The sequence below is a fragment of the Perna viridis genome, chromosome 6 (genome assembly GCF_037379345.1).
Source record: "Perna viridis isolate PV_CMFRI_1.1 ecotype Kerala chromosome 6, ASM3737934v1, whole genome shotgun sequence".
NCBI classification, from domain to species: domain Eukaryota; kingdom Metazoa; phylum Mollusca; class Bivalvia; order Mytilida; family Mytilidae; genus Perna; species Perna viridis.
Window position 1 is genome coordinate 46,058,654 of NC_142450.1, and position 16,524 is coordinate 46,075,177.

General features: G+C 31.7%; 1 protein-coding gene across 1 annotated transcript; it reads right to left on the reverse strand.

Annotated features, from left to right (window-relative positions):
* Positions 1 to 2,472: 2,472 nt before the first annotated feature.
* Positions 2,473 to 16,385, reverse strand: LOC148615265 (uncharacterized). Its single transcript, XM_088590028.1, has 3 exons — positions 16,303 to 16,385; positions 11,846 to 14,535; positions 2,473 to 4,812 (listed from the first exon to the last, which is right to left on the reverse strand). The coding sequence occupies exon 2, from the start codon at positions 14,441 to 14,443 to the stop codon at positions 11,852 to 11,854; it is 2,592 nt and encodes an 863-aa protein (XP_088446154.1). The 5' UTR covers positions 14,444 to 14,535; positions 16,303 to 16,385; the 3' UTR covers positions 2,473 to 4,812; positions 11,846 to 11,851.
* Positions 16,386 to 16,524: the final 139 nt, after the last annotated feature.

A 16,524-nucleotide genomic window follows, 5' to 3' on the forward strand; every position in this document is an offset into this window, starting at 1 on the left:
CTGAATAAATATTTCCTTACAACCGATTAGTTAAAACATTTAGAAATGGTTTATTTTTAATTAAACAAATTGTGTTTATACTCAAGCAGTTTCTTTCCTTATTAGTTTATCTCCCTTACCATTCATTGAGCCAAAATAAAAATTAAAACAGCAGTTTTAATTATTTTCGCGCAACTAGAGTCTCTGCCTCTTAGGTGTCATAATGCAACTTATGATATATCACAAAAAACATAAATATCAGAATAAATAAATTAGATAGTATTTACAAAGATGGTTCCTGACCACTCAGAGTATGTTATTATATACAATGTATAAGAAAACTTCAAATCTCTATAACGACATTAACAACAATCAACAAAAATGTAACATGTATACAGTAAAACGAAACATGTATACAGTAAAACGAAACATGTATACAGTAAAACCAAAACATGTATACAGTACAATGTAACATGTATACAGTAAAATATAACAGTAAAATGTAACATGTATACAGTAAAATGCAAAAAGTAATGCCTTAAATGTTTATATAAACTAGAAGCTAAAAGAATAGAAAATATTAAAAAAGGGAAACCGACTACAGGTAAATATTGAACTAAAACTATGACAAACAAAAACAGGAATTTGATAAATCTTGTCCTAATATTGACAGAACTTTATTTTAAGGTTTCTGTGTCATTAAGTTTGTAATATTATAATTTAAAACTGTGAGGGAAATTTCAGAAGTTTTCCAGCTTATCAAAGTTACTCCATAGAGGCAACGTTATGGTAATATTTTCAAAATTGTAATTTAAGGTTATAAGATATGACATGTTGATCTGTATCAAATAAAACATTTAAAATATCATTAAATATCAACTTCCTTAAGCCTAGAACATTCAGCTAGAAGTGTTTATAAAATTACATTGTAAAGAGATATGAATGTTTTTCTAGGAACTTTAAAAGAACCTCAAAGGATTTTCCATGATGTTAATAGCCCAATGCATGGCATATTTAGTATTTCCAATCCATGCCATGGTTACAATGTATGAGCAACTGTAGACAAGATACACAGTACCCATTAAAATGATATACACTTGACAACCCCCTGCAAGGTTGTAGACAAACTCAAATGGTGTTCAGGTTAAAAGGTCTCCTTTCTTTAAAAGTACAAACAATTCAAATATTCTTGAAATGGTCATTGAAATCTCATTGATCCTAGAGAAATTTTCAAGTGTTTTCTATTAATATGCAAATACACTTTAAAATGTAAATATATTAATATAGCAACCCTAATTTCCCAGATCAGATCAATATTTACTACAAACATCCCTGTAACGAAGTGCATCTATCATAATTCACTGTCACAATAACCAAAATACCTAAAGTTTAAACACACTAGTCCAAATAAAGGTCTGGTAGAGAATCAATGAATGAAAAGTTAATCTAGTGTGAGGGTATAAATTATAAAAAAATAACCGTTTCTAATAATCTGTGAAAGAATTACAGAACTTTGGAAAAATTTTGGAAAAGTTGCCTTTACATTGAGTGTTATGTAGAAGTTTGGGGACTTAATTTAAAATAATTGGAACTTTCAAATTGGTTACATGTTGTTAAAATTTCAGTACAGAAAAAAATTAAAGAACCTTAGTGAGCGCGCTCACATATCCCACGCGTTTCAATGTTGTATACTCAAGTAAATTTGTTTGTAAGAGATACATGTAGAAAAACCCCGATAAAAAAGAATAAGAGTGTTTTTTCAGACCTTTATCTTCTAACTAAATTCTGTTACTCAGAATGGTAGTTTCAAACTCCAGACTGTGATTTCTTTGAGTTTTTGTTAATCCAAAGTAAATCTCATCACAGCGGAATAAAATGTTCACTTGACCTGTAATTTATCGTGGTGAACTTATATACCAAAAATTATGTCATGATTTGCAAGCGTTTAGAAAGAAAAGTCTGAAAAATGGATATTTCTGTGAATTAAGCTAAGTTCAAGGCCTGTAATTTCAGTAATCATCAGTTATCATGGTGAACTTATATACAAAAAAAAACCATGACAACATCTCCAAGCATTTAGAAAAAAAAAGTCAGCAAAACTGTTAGTTCTTACTTTGTTGTGTTGGGTATAATAATTTAGCTACTGTGAAAGTACTTATATTTGTGGGTATCAATTTTCATGCGTAAGGGAAAAGCACAAGTTCATGGATCCTTGACTTTGTGGCGTTGATGTTCCTGTCATACTACAATTAAAAGTACATAATCTTTTTCATTGGGTACCAAATTTCGTAGTTTACCTTACCTACAAAATCCACAAAAATTGGAACCAAATAATAACAGTAGTTTAAAAAGGGAAGGCTAGTACATAGTCAAAATTAAGATTTCCTTTTCTGCATTCTGTCCATAAGATCTTCAATAACATTAAATGTATAAAATGATTGAATAATGCTTTATATTTATTTGTTTTTGGATGAAGAAATTTGGAAACCAAACTGTTTATTGGAAAATTCTATTGCTGGTCACTGCTGATAACTTGGCTTGATTAAAACTATACTCACTTGTACAAAAACATTACAATTTTCAAATGATCTACATTTGTGTCTCTTAAACCCCTGCCTATCATTAATTTGGAGCTGTATATAGATATCTATAATACCATTAACAAGATAGAAGGATAATTTAAGTACAAACATTTCCTAACTGTTAGATAATACCTTACAATGTTGACATAACGATTTAAACAGTCTCAACAAGACATGTTTGGTTTTTAACAAGAACTTCACCTCCACAGTTTTCTATACCATGGTCTAAAATGATTCTGATGTTTGTCACAAAATTGCGTAATATATAATTCCTATGAAAGGTTTAAATCTGCTTTGATTTGAAACAGATTTCAAAGAATTAAGATCTCTTCTCATAACAAATCAATAATGAGTAATTTCTGTCAATTTTATAATTGGTGGTGCATTTAAAAATTTCCGGAGTTGGTCTACCTTTCATTCCAGAGTTATATCTGTGATCTACCTTCATGGAGTTTCTTAAAGTAAAGAAAATTCTCCACAATACAAGGTCTTCCTTTCCGATTGACACAAGACATATCAGGGCCTGCAGTTTCTCTATTTTTTTTAATCTTGAGCTTATCAAAATTATTGTTTTATAATTAAACTGATATGTATTGAATTTGCATGGTAAAACTTAGAAATTTTACTTAAATGATGAAATGAATAAATAACAATGATATAATAAAAAAAAAAGTAGAAACATTTACATAAAATACAGAAAATCAAAAAAATTATGAATAACAAAAAATAATTAAATGACTACCCGGTATGACATTGTATATATAATAATTAACATAGTTAATTATTTAAAGCAAGCATGTAATATGTACTAATTGCAAATATTACAAATTTAAAGCTCAATCATACAAATGAATAATCTTAAAAAGAAGGCAGAAGATTCATGACACAGTATGAGATACTCTATACAGTATAATGCAACCAATCTGTGCTTTGAATTTAATTTCAAAACTTAAATGGAAAAAAGAACAGTGCAAAAATTTAAGGTTCATGTCATCTTTGAAAGATATGATGAATGTTGTTTATATATCTCCTTTAAATACTGTCAGAATCACAGAATACATCTGTAGGTGTTATAAACAACACTGTGTTTAATGACAATACAACTAGATATACTGTTCATAGAACAAATGGTCATTCTAAAAATTTCCAAAAGTAAAAAAATTTTATTACTTTATTAAAAAAAATTGGAAACAGTTCTTTAAATTCTACATTCAGCAGCATCACTATCTTATTTTAAATACACATAACCCTGAACAAGTTGGCCTGTATGACTCCTGAACAAGTTGGCCTGTATGACTTTATACAAATTCTTAACACAAACAATGAATTTAAAGCTCTGAGGAAACAGTGAAAGACATGCTAGTCAAGTATACATTTTATATACCAAGTGGGATCACTGGTGAAACTTACACAGTACCCTGGCAGACACAAATGCGCAAGTATTATTGATGCTAACAAATGTATTAAAGATTAGGTGTGGGGTTCCAAAAATCAAAGAAGTGACCTAATAGAGTAAGGCACAAAAAATATAATTTGTGAAAAATCAAGATTTCATGCAAAAAAATCCAATTTCAGGGCTATTGTTTTTAGGTTGGGTGCATCCCCATCTGAATCAAAGCCTGACTAACTTAGAGGACACTCTATAGTTTAAAATGAGAAATAGTTTCTATAAACATAAAGATGCAACAGCAGGTTTTGCCAGGAAGTTAAATTAAAACTTGCATTGTGAAAAACTACATATAAAGACCTATAATGATAACTTATAACAAATCCTCAGAACATTTCTGGATGAGTTGGCACATCTGACTTTTTAAATTGATATCTTCTATTTTTTTAGCTTTGTGAGTTCAGGTTAACCATAATTTTGTTTTCCCTACAGTGAAGCCTTGAAAACTACATTCTTTTATTCAAATAACACTCCTACACCTTGAATTATGGTGAATAAACTTCAAACTCTCAGAATGTCATAAAGTAGTAGAATGTTTTTATTTGAGAGTCAAATGTCGACCACTCAATGTCATTTAACAGCAGAGATACTGTCATAAAATATCTATAAAAAATGTACTCTGCCATTAAATTTGTACAAACTTATCCACTAAAAATACTTAAATATTTAAAAACTTTCAAAGTTGTCAAATTCAGCTTGAATCTACAGTGTAGTAAGTCACCAGGCACAATGGTACATGTAGTCTTTATAGGCTTAGAATGAAATCTCAAAGGAACATCTTCGTGGATATCAACTACATCTAACCTTAAATACAAAAAATAAAAAAAATATAAGTCATGAAAGTAACATTAATTTACTGACAGCTTATAAAGTCTGCACTTTAAACATGAGTCAATACAATGTATGAAATTATTATCCACCAGTATTAGAGATAACTAAGATCACAGCAAAAAAATCACATGATCTAAAGATCACAGCAAAAATCATATGAACTAAAGATCACAACAAAAATCCCCTGAACTAAAGATCACAGTCAAAACTAACTGTATTACAGGTCCCAGCAAAAACCAACTATATTAAAGGTCACAGCAAAAAACACATGTATTAAAGGTCACAACTAAAACCATCTGAACTATGGGTCACAGCCTAAAGAATCAAAACTAAAGGTCACAGCCAAAACCATCTGAACAAAAGGTTACAGCCATTACTATCAGGACCTAAGATGACACCCAAAACCACTTGTACTCAAGATCATAACCAAAACCACCTATATTAAAGATCACAGCAATAACAACCTGTACTAAAATCACAACCAAATTCACCTATATTAAAGATCACAGCAATAACAACCTGTACTAAAATCACAACCAAATTCACCTATATTAAAGATCACAGCAATAACAACCTGTACTAAAATCACAACCAAATTCACCTATATTAAAAGTTGCAGAGAAACTGCTTGGACTTAAGGTCACAGCCCGATGAAGCTGTACCAAAGATCAAAACCAAAACCATCTGAACAAAAGGTCACAGCCATTACTACCAGGACCTAAGATGACATCCAAAACCACTTGTACTCAAGATCATAACCAAAACCACCTATATTAAAGATCACAGCAATAACAACCTGTACTAAAATCACAACCAAAATCACCTATATTAAAGATCACAGCAATAACAACCTGTACTAAAATCACAACCAAATTCACCTATATTAAAGATCACAGCAATAACAACCTGTACTAAAATCACAACCAAATTCACCTATATTAAAAGTTGCAGAGAAACCGCTTGGACTTAAGGTCACAGCCCAATGAAGCTGTACCAAAGATCAAAACCAAAACCACCTGAACTAAAGGTCACAGCAAAAACCACCTGAACTGAAGGTCACAGCAAAAACCATCTGTACTAAAGGTCACAGCCAAAACAACTTGTATTAATAGTCACAGCCAAAATTAACCATCAGTTCATAAAGGTCATGCCCAAAACAAACCACAGTACTAAAGGTCACTCAGTATTTAATGCCACTGCAGGGAAACCAATTACTGGTACCATTACTTTTGATCACTTAAATTATTAAAAAATATCTTTGATATCAAAGTTACATTTGTTTAATAGCTAGCACTAGAAGTCAACCACAGTAAAAATAATTTTCAAGTTTGTCAGATCAAATACATATTAAGTCTAATTTCTTTGAATATACAACTGATTTCAATACATTAAAAAAGTATTTTGACCAAACTTTTTGGTATGAAAACCTTTCAATACAAATGAGATCTGTTACAAAATGGAAATTTGATATGTATCTAACAGATCACTGCAATGGCTCATTGACTTCTGACATGTGATTGAACAGTTTGACCCATCAAGATCTAAAATTAAATATCAATGCACTTTAAGGCAATGTGATCCATAACCACTGACGAAACTTTCATAGTTGTCACAAATTTGTATCATATAATAAAAATAAAGGATTTTGTTTACATTGGTATGATTCACTTTGTTTTCTTTACAGATTTGAAATAAATCCATTGAGAGCCAAAATAATTGCAACATAATTCAGACAGACAGACAGACAGGCAATGACAGACAGACGGAGGGAATGAAGGATGGACAAGGTAATTCCAATAACTCACCCATTCCTTGAGAGTATAATTAATTTGAAGACAAAATATAAGACCCCAAAGGAATGTACAGATATGATAAAATAATGTCCTGCATGGTTTTGAGAGGTTGCAACTTGCATACAAAATTATGTATAGACATTTATATGGGCAGTGGTGGATTCAAGGGGGTTATTCCAGGGGTCGGAATTCTCCTTTTGTTGATTTTGGACAAAATTTTGCCAAAATTCTTTCCAAATCAATGGATTACTTCTGACGCCTAGGTTGTACCAAATGATTTGCATAATATCAAAAAATGGAAATAATAAACATTTAGTACATCATTTTTTAGATGTACATTTTTAATGTAGGTTTATATACGTTTGTTCTCCCCTTCCTGGTTCCTCTAACTTCACAGTTATATTTAGATAGACATGCACGAGTCACATGACTTATGCATGATGTCATGGAATTTTTTAGGCTGAGGCAGTTGGACCCCAAATAAATTTCAGTGAATTTCACTTGATGGAATTTAGCTTTCAAACTTAATGTTTATTCAACATACCATTACTGTTTAATTATTATTTTGTGCATTTTTTCACAGCATGTGTTACGTAAATCACATAGTATTTTATTATTATATACGTACTATGCCTCCAAAGGCAAGCAACAGGGGTTGCAATGTGCATCGTATTTACCATATAATTTACCAGAAAATTGGACTGCTGATCAGCTTAAAACTGAACTTTCAAGTCAGTAATTTGAAACCCTTACAGATATGCCATAGAAAGGTGCATCATTTTCTATTTTATGGTAACAAATCATGCATAGGCCATTGAATAAATATATCTCCTCAATTTGTGCTGTACTGGAGAACAAAATATTGATTAATCTAAGTACCGAATATTAATAGTAAAGACCAACATTCAAAAGACTAAAATATTTAAATGTACATTGAATAAGGAGATTACTTCAATTTGTCACCAATCTGGGTCAATTTATTACATGTATAAGACCTTAAAAATGAAAACTAAAGCAGGTTGTGTGTGGTGAATTAGTCAAGCTCCAGTGGGTTTAAGTTGGTACAATGTATAATCTGTCAAAGTTTGGAAAAAAAGATACTTATAATTGCCATAGCTGACAAAAATAACTTAAGATCGTGTTACCAATATTGTATCATGTTACATTGGTATTTTTATTAGAAAATATAATTTTTCATTTTTATGAATAAATATCTCAATGAACCAAGTTAAAAATATTCCATTCAAGGAAAAAAATTAGTTGTCTTATAATTATGTCATTTGGCTGGAATCTTGTAAGGAAAATTCAAGATATGTGTAGCAACATCTGTTACCACTCAACATCTATAAAAACAAGATAGCTACATGTAGCTATATGTCCCCCGCCATGGCAGATTAAGGTAATGAAATATAACTATACACTTTTATATAGAGAAGAAGCTAGTTGTCACAGTGGGAAGAGTAAAATATTGAAATGCAGAAGTAATGGATAAATGATATAAAAAATGTATATGGTTTAGATTTAGATATTAAAGTTTCAGACGAGTTGTGTCCAAAACATCTAGATCCCATAAGGTCTTCAACTGTAGAACCATGCTGAAAATATTGTAAGGCCATGTCCATCTGTTGCTAGATGGCAGAGGACAAAAAACACAAAAATTGAATCATACAAGTTTACTTTATAGATCCTTGATCTAGCAAGCAATTTTAAACCATCATTCACCAATTTGGCATGCATCTTTAATTGTTGTTTACAGATTTGAAATTAAACACTTTCTTACAATATTTAAAATAATTATGTTCCCTGCAGAACAAACTGGTTACATAAACATCACTAATGAAAACATCAGGAGAGAAAAGTTCATTTGTGTGGACTCATACACATTATTAGAATAAAACAAATTGATGTCAATCCTCAAATAAAAAAAAAACCATGCTTATTAATATTTTATGACACTAAATGTTTTACTGGCTGAATGACAGTTTTTACTGTTCCCACATTTTGTTTTATTTGTTTCATATTTCAGTACTTTATCTCTGTTGTAAAGTCTCTCAGAAACAACTATAATATCAAGTTCCTTGCATCCAACTTTCTGAAGCTAAGAAACCAAAGCAGTTGCAAAACAATGAGGAATTAGAATGATAAAGAAAATTTAAAGAATTTCTGATAAATTGATCATAATATTCTAATAAAAGTTTAGAAATTATACACAGTACACAGATATCACGATCAGAGTGTCACCAGTTAAAACAAATCTCTGCAAATGACAAGTACTGCTGCACTGTCTGCAGTAAATTAAGTTTTCAGATCTGACAAGTCATACATGTCTCCCTTTAAATAGGTACAGCTAGCTGAACTGTTTGAACATCATGAATGATGTGTCTGCCCAGTTCAAGGACAAAGTCAGGACACAAAACATCAAAGCAATAAATCAGAGCATTAAGTTCTGCATACTCTAACCTAATCCAATGCCAAAGTCAACTAAATGCCAAAATTTTAAATTTCTCGAGAATATAATATGCAAGGAGCATACAGAAACTTACAAGTCTAATTCAAACTCATTGAGACATGTCCTATTGTGAATTAGTTTATGACATCACAGATTGAGAATCAGTGTTAACTTGACATACTATCAGCTGATCTGTTGATCCTCATACAAAACAATCTGAAGAAGCAGCATACAGGATTTAACTGACACCTGATCTTTTATCTGATTACCTCCCCTGGTCAAAACCTATATGATAAAATTGAAGCTTAATCTTTGATGAAAACAGCAGAAAGAAAAGACAATAATTCAGTGACCAATCTGACAATATATATATATGCTTTACTTGCTGGAAAATGTTTTTGGTTTTGTATTAGACTAATCCCTAGGGTATATTGCTTACAGGTAAAATTCCATGCTTCAAAGACATCTATATACCCCGGCTTTCCCTGCCGTAATCTTAATTTTGGACTAACCAGCTAGAGTCTCTATTTCTAACCCTGAGTGTATGATTGATTTAGAAGTCATTACTTGGCCGAACTGCATGATGCAAGGATTAGACAAAATACTGCCATTTCACAATGTACTTGAGGTAAAAATAGTCTCATCAATGAAGAATCTTCAGTATACCAAACAAACATTAATCATACAACCTTCAATACAGTGACAATGCTAAAATTATTAAGCATGATCTGTTAGTCAAGTGGAAACTCAGGAATGCATCATTCTAGAACATCATCCATTATTTTTTTATACATGTGTATATATACTTATGATCAAACCAAACAGTTATACTGGGTATTAACATACAATGTAGAACAAAAACATAAAAATACAAGAAAGAAATAAGAAGGAATACTGTCATAACCTTTTTCTTTGACATAAATTATTGATATCATCTGTCAATACCAAGCTAAACATGAAAGTCCTAACAATTAACAAATCAAACAATTCTATATTGAATTATGTTATGTTGCATGACCATTACCATTGACATGCAATGCATATAACATTCAGACCAAGTTATTAGTATATTATATTATAATCACTATAGAAACATACATAAAATGGATTACTGGTTATCATTTTCCTTTTTACTTGTAACACTTTCACCATATTCAAAAGTTAGGAAATTGCTCATGGTGCTTGGTAGTACATGTACATGTATAAATGTAGGACGGACCCAATGTTTTTTGTTAAAAGGTTTTCCAGCCTGATAAAATTTGTATCAGATGCTTAGAATCACTGTCTACATGTAATCTGCATGTGCATGTATATACATGTAGTTTTAATAACTGATGTCCTAAATAAACTTCTTGCCCATTTATTACAGTCTGTGATAGACTCAAAATTACAGTACATGTACACTGTATATCTACATTTAAACTGATGTCATTTTGAATATCAGAAACTTTGCAATCTCTACCTGTTGAAGAAAATATGACTGCAGGGTCACCCCCATAAAAACAGTATTATATTACATGTACATGTACATGCATACAATGTATGTATACTGGAGCTAATGTTCAAATATAATTGACATGTATGCACATGTACATGTACCATGTGTGGTTCTTATCATATTGAGCTATTGTCATTAGACATTATAAACTCTGGCCCTCAATACTGAAAGGCACCTTAATTGCAGATAACACATGTACAAAATGAAGGAACATTTTTCCAAAGCATTAGAATGTTTTAATAGAATATATCACAAGCCATGTGAGTATCTTGCCATACTGTGCTCACTGTGATATAATTCTATTTAATTCCAAAATGCCATGATTCTTCAATGACTAACCCCATAAAGGTCATGGTCTTGTTTTGGCCCAGTGCCCTCAATGTCTGTTACTCTTAATAAGGATCTATACAACCATTTCTTGCCATTGAAGTCCTTGAACACGGGTCTATATTTGCATTTGTATTTCACATTACGAAATTAACAAGAACTCTTCAAATCATTAAAAGAAAATTATTATTGATAAGACATCTGTACACTGATCCAACCTTTCAAAGATATGTATTCATGGTAACAATGGACTTGTCAATATCACCTTTAATAAAATTAATAGTTTTTATGGACTGAATAAATACTTAAACTTGCATCAAAAGACAACCCTGAGAAAATCTGGTAACCAAAATATAATCAAATGTGTATCAATAGACAACAAAAAATGGTACTGAGAAACTTCAAAGAAATATTTATGTCATCTTAGGTAGGTAATTAAGTTCTTGACAAATTTGAAAACACAAATAAATGTTTTCTTTATGGTTCAAAACCATATATACATGAACTATAAAAGCTGACCTTTTATTCATTTTTAACAAGGTATAAGATTCAAGCAGTTTAACTTTCCAAACAGCACTTGACAATTGTGTTTTATTACTTACAATTTTAAAGGTACATGTATAAAAAATGCATATTTACATGTATGAACTCCTGAGTTACAATGCATGACTATATATCCCTTAAATAGACAACTGTCCAGTACTGAAATTTGATTCCATACTTTTTATATGGTAGATATTTCATGTCAATTAACCTTAAGTAAAACTTCTGTTAACATGTACAGTGTACATTTGTACATATTTTACACATTCAAATAATTTGGGTTTAGCATTTTCACGACTATTCTTTTAACTATGTACAGAGACTGTCATGATACCCTATTTAATTTTACTACAGAGATTTCTAGTCAATCTATATCAATATAGTACATGGACTCACCTATTGTTAACTGTTATTATCTTGAGGCTTGATAGGCCCCCACAATCGTCTCTCCCACTCCAGGGCCCCCAGAGGTAGATGGCCACTTGTCTTCCTATCTCCTGATACTTTATCAACCTTAAGTAAGGCTTCTTTTAACAATCTCTGTGTTTCCTTCACAACAATATGAGGATCGAGTGTAGAGTTAGCTGTCTTTAACGATACGTCACTAAATGGAAAACAAAGAAAAAAGTCACCAATGATGGGAGCAGGTCCTTTGACTCTTGTTCTACCAACCTGTTTGATAGAATCTCTTCGTATACTGAGGCGGGATGGGTTTGTATTACGTTGCCCAGTTTCACGTCCATTACCCTGTTGTAGCGCCCTACTTGGCTGCATATGAGTAGGAGAATTAGAAACAAACAGGTCAGACCTGCTAAGACGACCATTTTGTCTTGTTCCATATTTGCTGTTATTGTTGTTGTTAAATCTTGAAACATTAGAGTTGGGATTATTTCTAGAAATATTTCGTGCAATATTGCCTTGTTGTTTTGGAGACATTTTAGGCATAATAGAGTTATGAGTTCTGTTGTAGCTGGGCATATTGGTAAGAGAGCTACTGACTTTTCCATCATTAAGCTGCATCCTACTTCGAGTTCTGTTAGGCAGATTTGACATAGATTGTGAGTTTGGATTGGCACTAACCCCAAGAGCAGATATTTTACGAAATGTTGATGAGTTTCCAGTTGGTCGAAGAGATTTAATTTTAATAGTTTGACTAGTTTCAACAGTTTCTGGCTTTTTCCCAACATTATTCATGGTGCCATTGACATCTACTGTTCCCAGTCTCTGCCTTTGGGAAAGCATTCTTGATGGATATCTTTTAGAATCATTAGGAAGTGAAACCAAATCAGAGTTTTCACTTGACCCAGAGAAACTTGAAATTGCACTATCTGAAGTAGCAGAACTCTTTATCGAACCCTTTTCCTGCCTGAAGGTCAAAGATCCCTCTGACCTTGCAAAAGATGATGATGTTGTTTGTCTCTCTGTCCTTGGATACCTTGAGATAGCACTACGAGAAGTTTTATTTATACGCCCTGAAGAGTTAGCTCTTAATATGCTGTTGTTGTTGTCATCAGGATTTCCTATATAAAACTTAACTTTCTCTTTAGCCCCTGTCTGTCCATCATAATTTATTCTCGTGTCAGCACTTTTTGAACGTTTAATGACATTTTTTGAAGCTTTAGAAATGGAATTATCATCAATAGAATGTGAACTAGATACCCCAGAACTGGCAGAATTTGGTCGACTGTCATCTTTGGTAGATACAAGAGGTAAGCCTAAACATTCATTGGATTTCATTTTAGACCCTTTATCATCAGAGTCCTGTTCAATGTATGGTAGAGTTTCTCTTTCCTCTACAGTTGAATGCTTGCTAAGAGTAGTAAGATTTTTATGGAATGATGTCCCCCGTTGTACCCCACTTCTGTGACTAAGCCTGCTACTGGAAGCATACCTATCAATAGGATCACTATTCTTAACCCTGCTACTTTGTCTCCTCATTTTCTCTCCACCTCTCTGGACATCTGTATCCTTAAAGTTCATCATCTGTATGATGTCATGTAAGAGAGGTTTCTTGACTAGCATGTCTACCTGAGTATCAGCATTGAGAGATGGACTAAAGTTAACTTCGAGTAGCCATGGCTTCAGATTTTCATCTATAAGAATGTCAAATCCATACAGCTCAAAACAATTAGAACTTTTAGGCACCTGAGGAGCTTGTATTAATGTGGTTAAAATGACAATATTCAGAATTCTTATCCACAATACACTATCATTGATGTTGTTTTGATGAAAATAATGTCTTAACTGAGTTAATGTCCACTTACAACCTGGTCCAATATACTCCTTGTCCGTGGAATAGGACGGGCTGTGCTTGTTGATAGAAGTGTTTGTCAAATGAGCAAACACATTTGTTAGAGAGTTAACATCATATTTCTCTGTACTAAATCTAACAATGCCCTCTTCATAAATGTAGATAGAAAGAGGATGAAAACATGGAACTGTAACATAAATACGAAGATCAAACTTATATCCACCTATCAACATGGGATTGGAGATATACCTCTGTACTACAGCATTGCAGTCATACTGCAAATCTGAGATGTCACGGAATATAAAGATTCCCCTTCCTCGTGACATGTCAGCTGGTTTACATATCCACAGCAATGGTTTTGCATCATTCTGTTGCTGTTTGAGTCGACCATACTCAGCAACATACCGGGTATAATCATTTGGTAAGTTAAAAGCAATAGGACTGAAGTTATATACTCCTGTACCATGAACGCCTTTCATACGCTTCAGATTCCTTGCTAGACAATCTTTTTTAGTGATGCCAACTGACTTCGGATAATGATTCAATCTCTGCCATGGTTGTAAAAAGTCATAATCACAGTTTCTGAATCTTGATGTTCTCCACCAGATATTCCAATCATCATCATCTTGTTCATCCTCATTAAACTCTATCCAACCCCTTTCCAAGAACATTTGACGGATGATTTCTGGTCCCTGACCATGATCATTCAGTCTAAATACCAGGGCTTTAGGTCTGTCTGACATTCCTCCTAATTAAACAATTACTGGACAACTTGGTTTATTTTTTCCCATTTTAGAATCTCCTGTATGCCACCATTACTAAAGTACTTTCAGCTCTTAAAAAAAGCAATAAATATTCAAATAATGCAGTGTACACAAATTGGTTTACAGATCACCAGACTGAATCTCAAAATTTACATTTATCTATACCAAAAGCCTAAAAAATATCTTTTTTTTCACCAGCCTGAGGCAATTTTCACCTGGTACATATACATGTAGGTCCTCCTAATTTTCTATTTACTGAATTGTTCCTTAGCTGACTATTTTGAAAGATGTAATAATTTTATTAGAGTCCAAGTTGATACATTGTATATTATTATTAAATGAAGTTACTTTTATAAGAAAAAAGTAATTGAGATATTAGTTTATTGTTTCATGATACCATTTCCTACATGAAAGCAACATATCCCTCCTAAAATAGCTTGTCTCTGTGCTATTACATCAATATATATATATACATGTAGATGTCAAGTTTCTTGATAAAAGAAATATTCTCTTTTCTCAATATAGAGTCACCTAAAATTACTTGTGTCAAAAATTAAGTTGTTAAATTATAAGGAATATTTATTGTCTTCCAGCTCAATTTCAATCTTCTCAAAAAGTACATGTTTTATGGTATGACAATTTTGTAAAATGTAAAAAAAATCAAGAGAAGGCCTTGTGATTCACATATGAGGAGTGCTAGAGAAAGCAAAACTTTCATCTTTGAAAATAAGAAGAAGGCATGCCATGGCTGTTGAATGTTTAGAAATTTTATAAAAATTGTCACCACTTTGTCTTAAATTGATTTTCTAATATAGTAAGTATACCAAGGGTATGAACATCTACCTACATTAATAAATAGACAGCTATTTTTATACAATGTATGTGATGACCAATCTTACGATATAGAATTAATTTCTAATATTAATTAGTTTAAGAATATTTTGAAGTCCTGGAATGGAAAATAGTGTAAATGAACAGTTTGTTCAGATTTTTTAACTTTCATCTAGGTCATTTCCAGTTTTATCCAATATGCTTTCATAATTTCGACTTGGGCTTATACAATCTGCTTTTAAGTATACTAAGCTTCAATTATATGCTCTAATACTAAAATGAATCTTAGCTTCAAACAAAAAACGATGTACATCTGTTAATTAATGCTTAACTTGAAACTCCAGCTTTCATATGCTTTTGGCTGTTTGTAGTGCTCACATATGTGCTGCATGCTTTGTTATTTATTTTTTGTGCCAGTATGTTGATAAAAAGATCAAAATACGAACTCTTAGTAAAGATGATTCATTTGTTTATAAATTTATTAATTCATTTAGAAAAAACCTTCAAATGTTCAAATTATTACAAATTCAGACCTTTTAAAATTACCAAATTATTCCACATAGACAGTGAATGGATAAAATGTCAATTACAAGGACTTTGATAGCAGTATAATATTTTCATCATATCCGTAATAAGAAGTGGGGAAGTGGCAATGGCCGGCAAATGCTTTCAAATGGGATGAATTAAAACGTACAACATAATTTGATAAAAATAAATCCACCAAAGACATGTACTAAAATCAAAAATTTTAGCTGTGTTATAACAGAATTAAGTCACTCATTTTTTCAATACTATGAATAATCTTATTATAAAACTTTCAATGGTTAATCCGATTGTTACATTAAAAACAGTATTGTACTGTCAAATAATAATAATAATATTAATAGTCATGTTCAAAATGGTATATCTTTGAATCTAGCATGTCTATTTGAAATTGAGAGGAGACAATTTCGGAAGAAAAGTCATCATTCATTTAAAAGAAATGGAAAATGGTATATTTTTCTTACCTGTATGAATAGCATTTAAACTGAAACACATGTTTCAGGATCCAATTTTTCTTCAAGTCCCCATTTTCAATGTTGACATCACGTGACATAGCGACATCCAATTAGAAAATTCGTTCTAAATACATTTTGGTAGAATATCTTGGGGCACCTTGAAGGGTATATTTTTCAGATGATGTGCTTGATTCATCGTGAATTACATCAAATATAGTAAATCAACAGTTT

What these genes read in the sequence shown, in the direction of transcription:
- LOC148615265 (XM_088590028.1), bottom strand. Translation starts at nt 14,443, where the DNA reads ATGTCAGACAGACCTAAAGCCCTGGTATTTAGACTGAATGATCATGGT.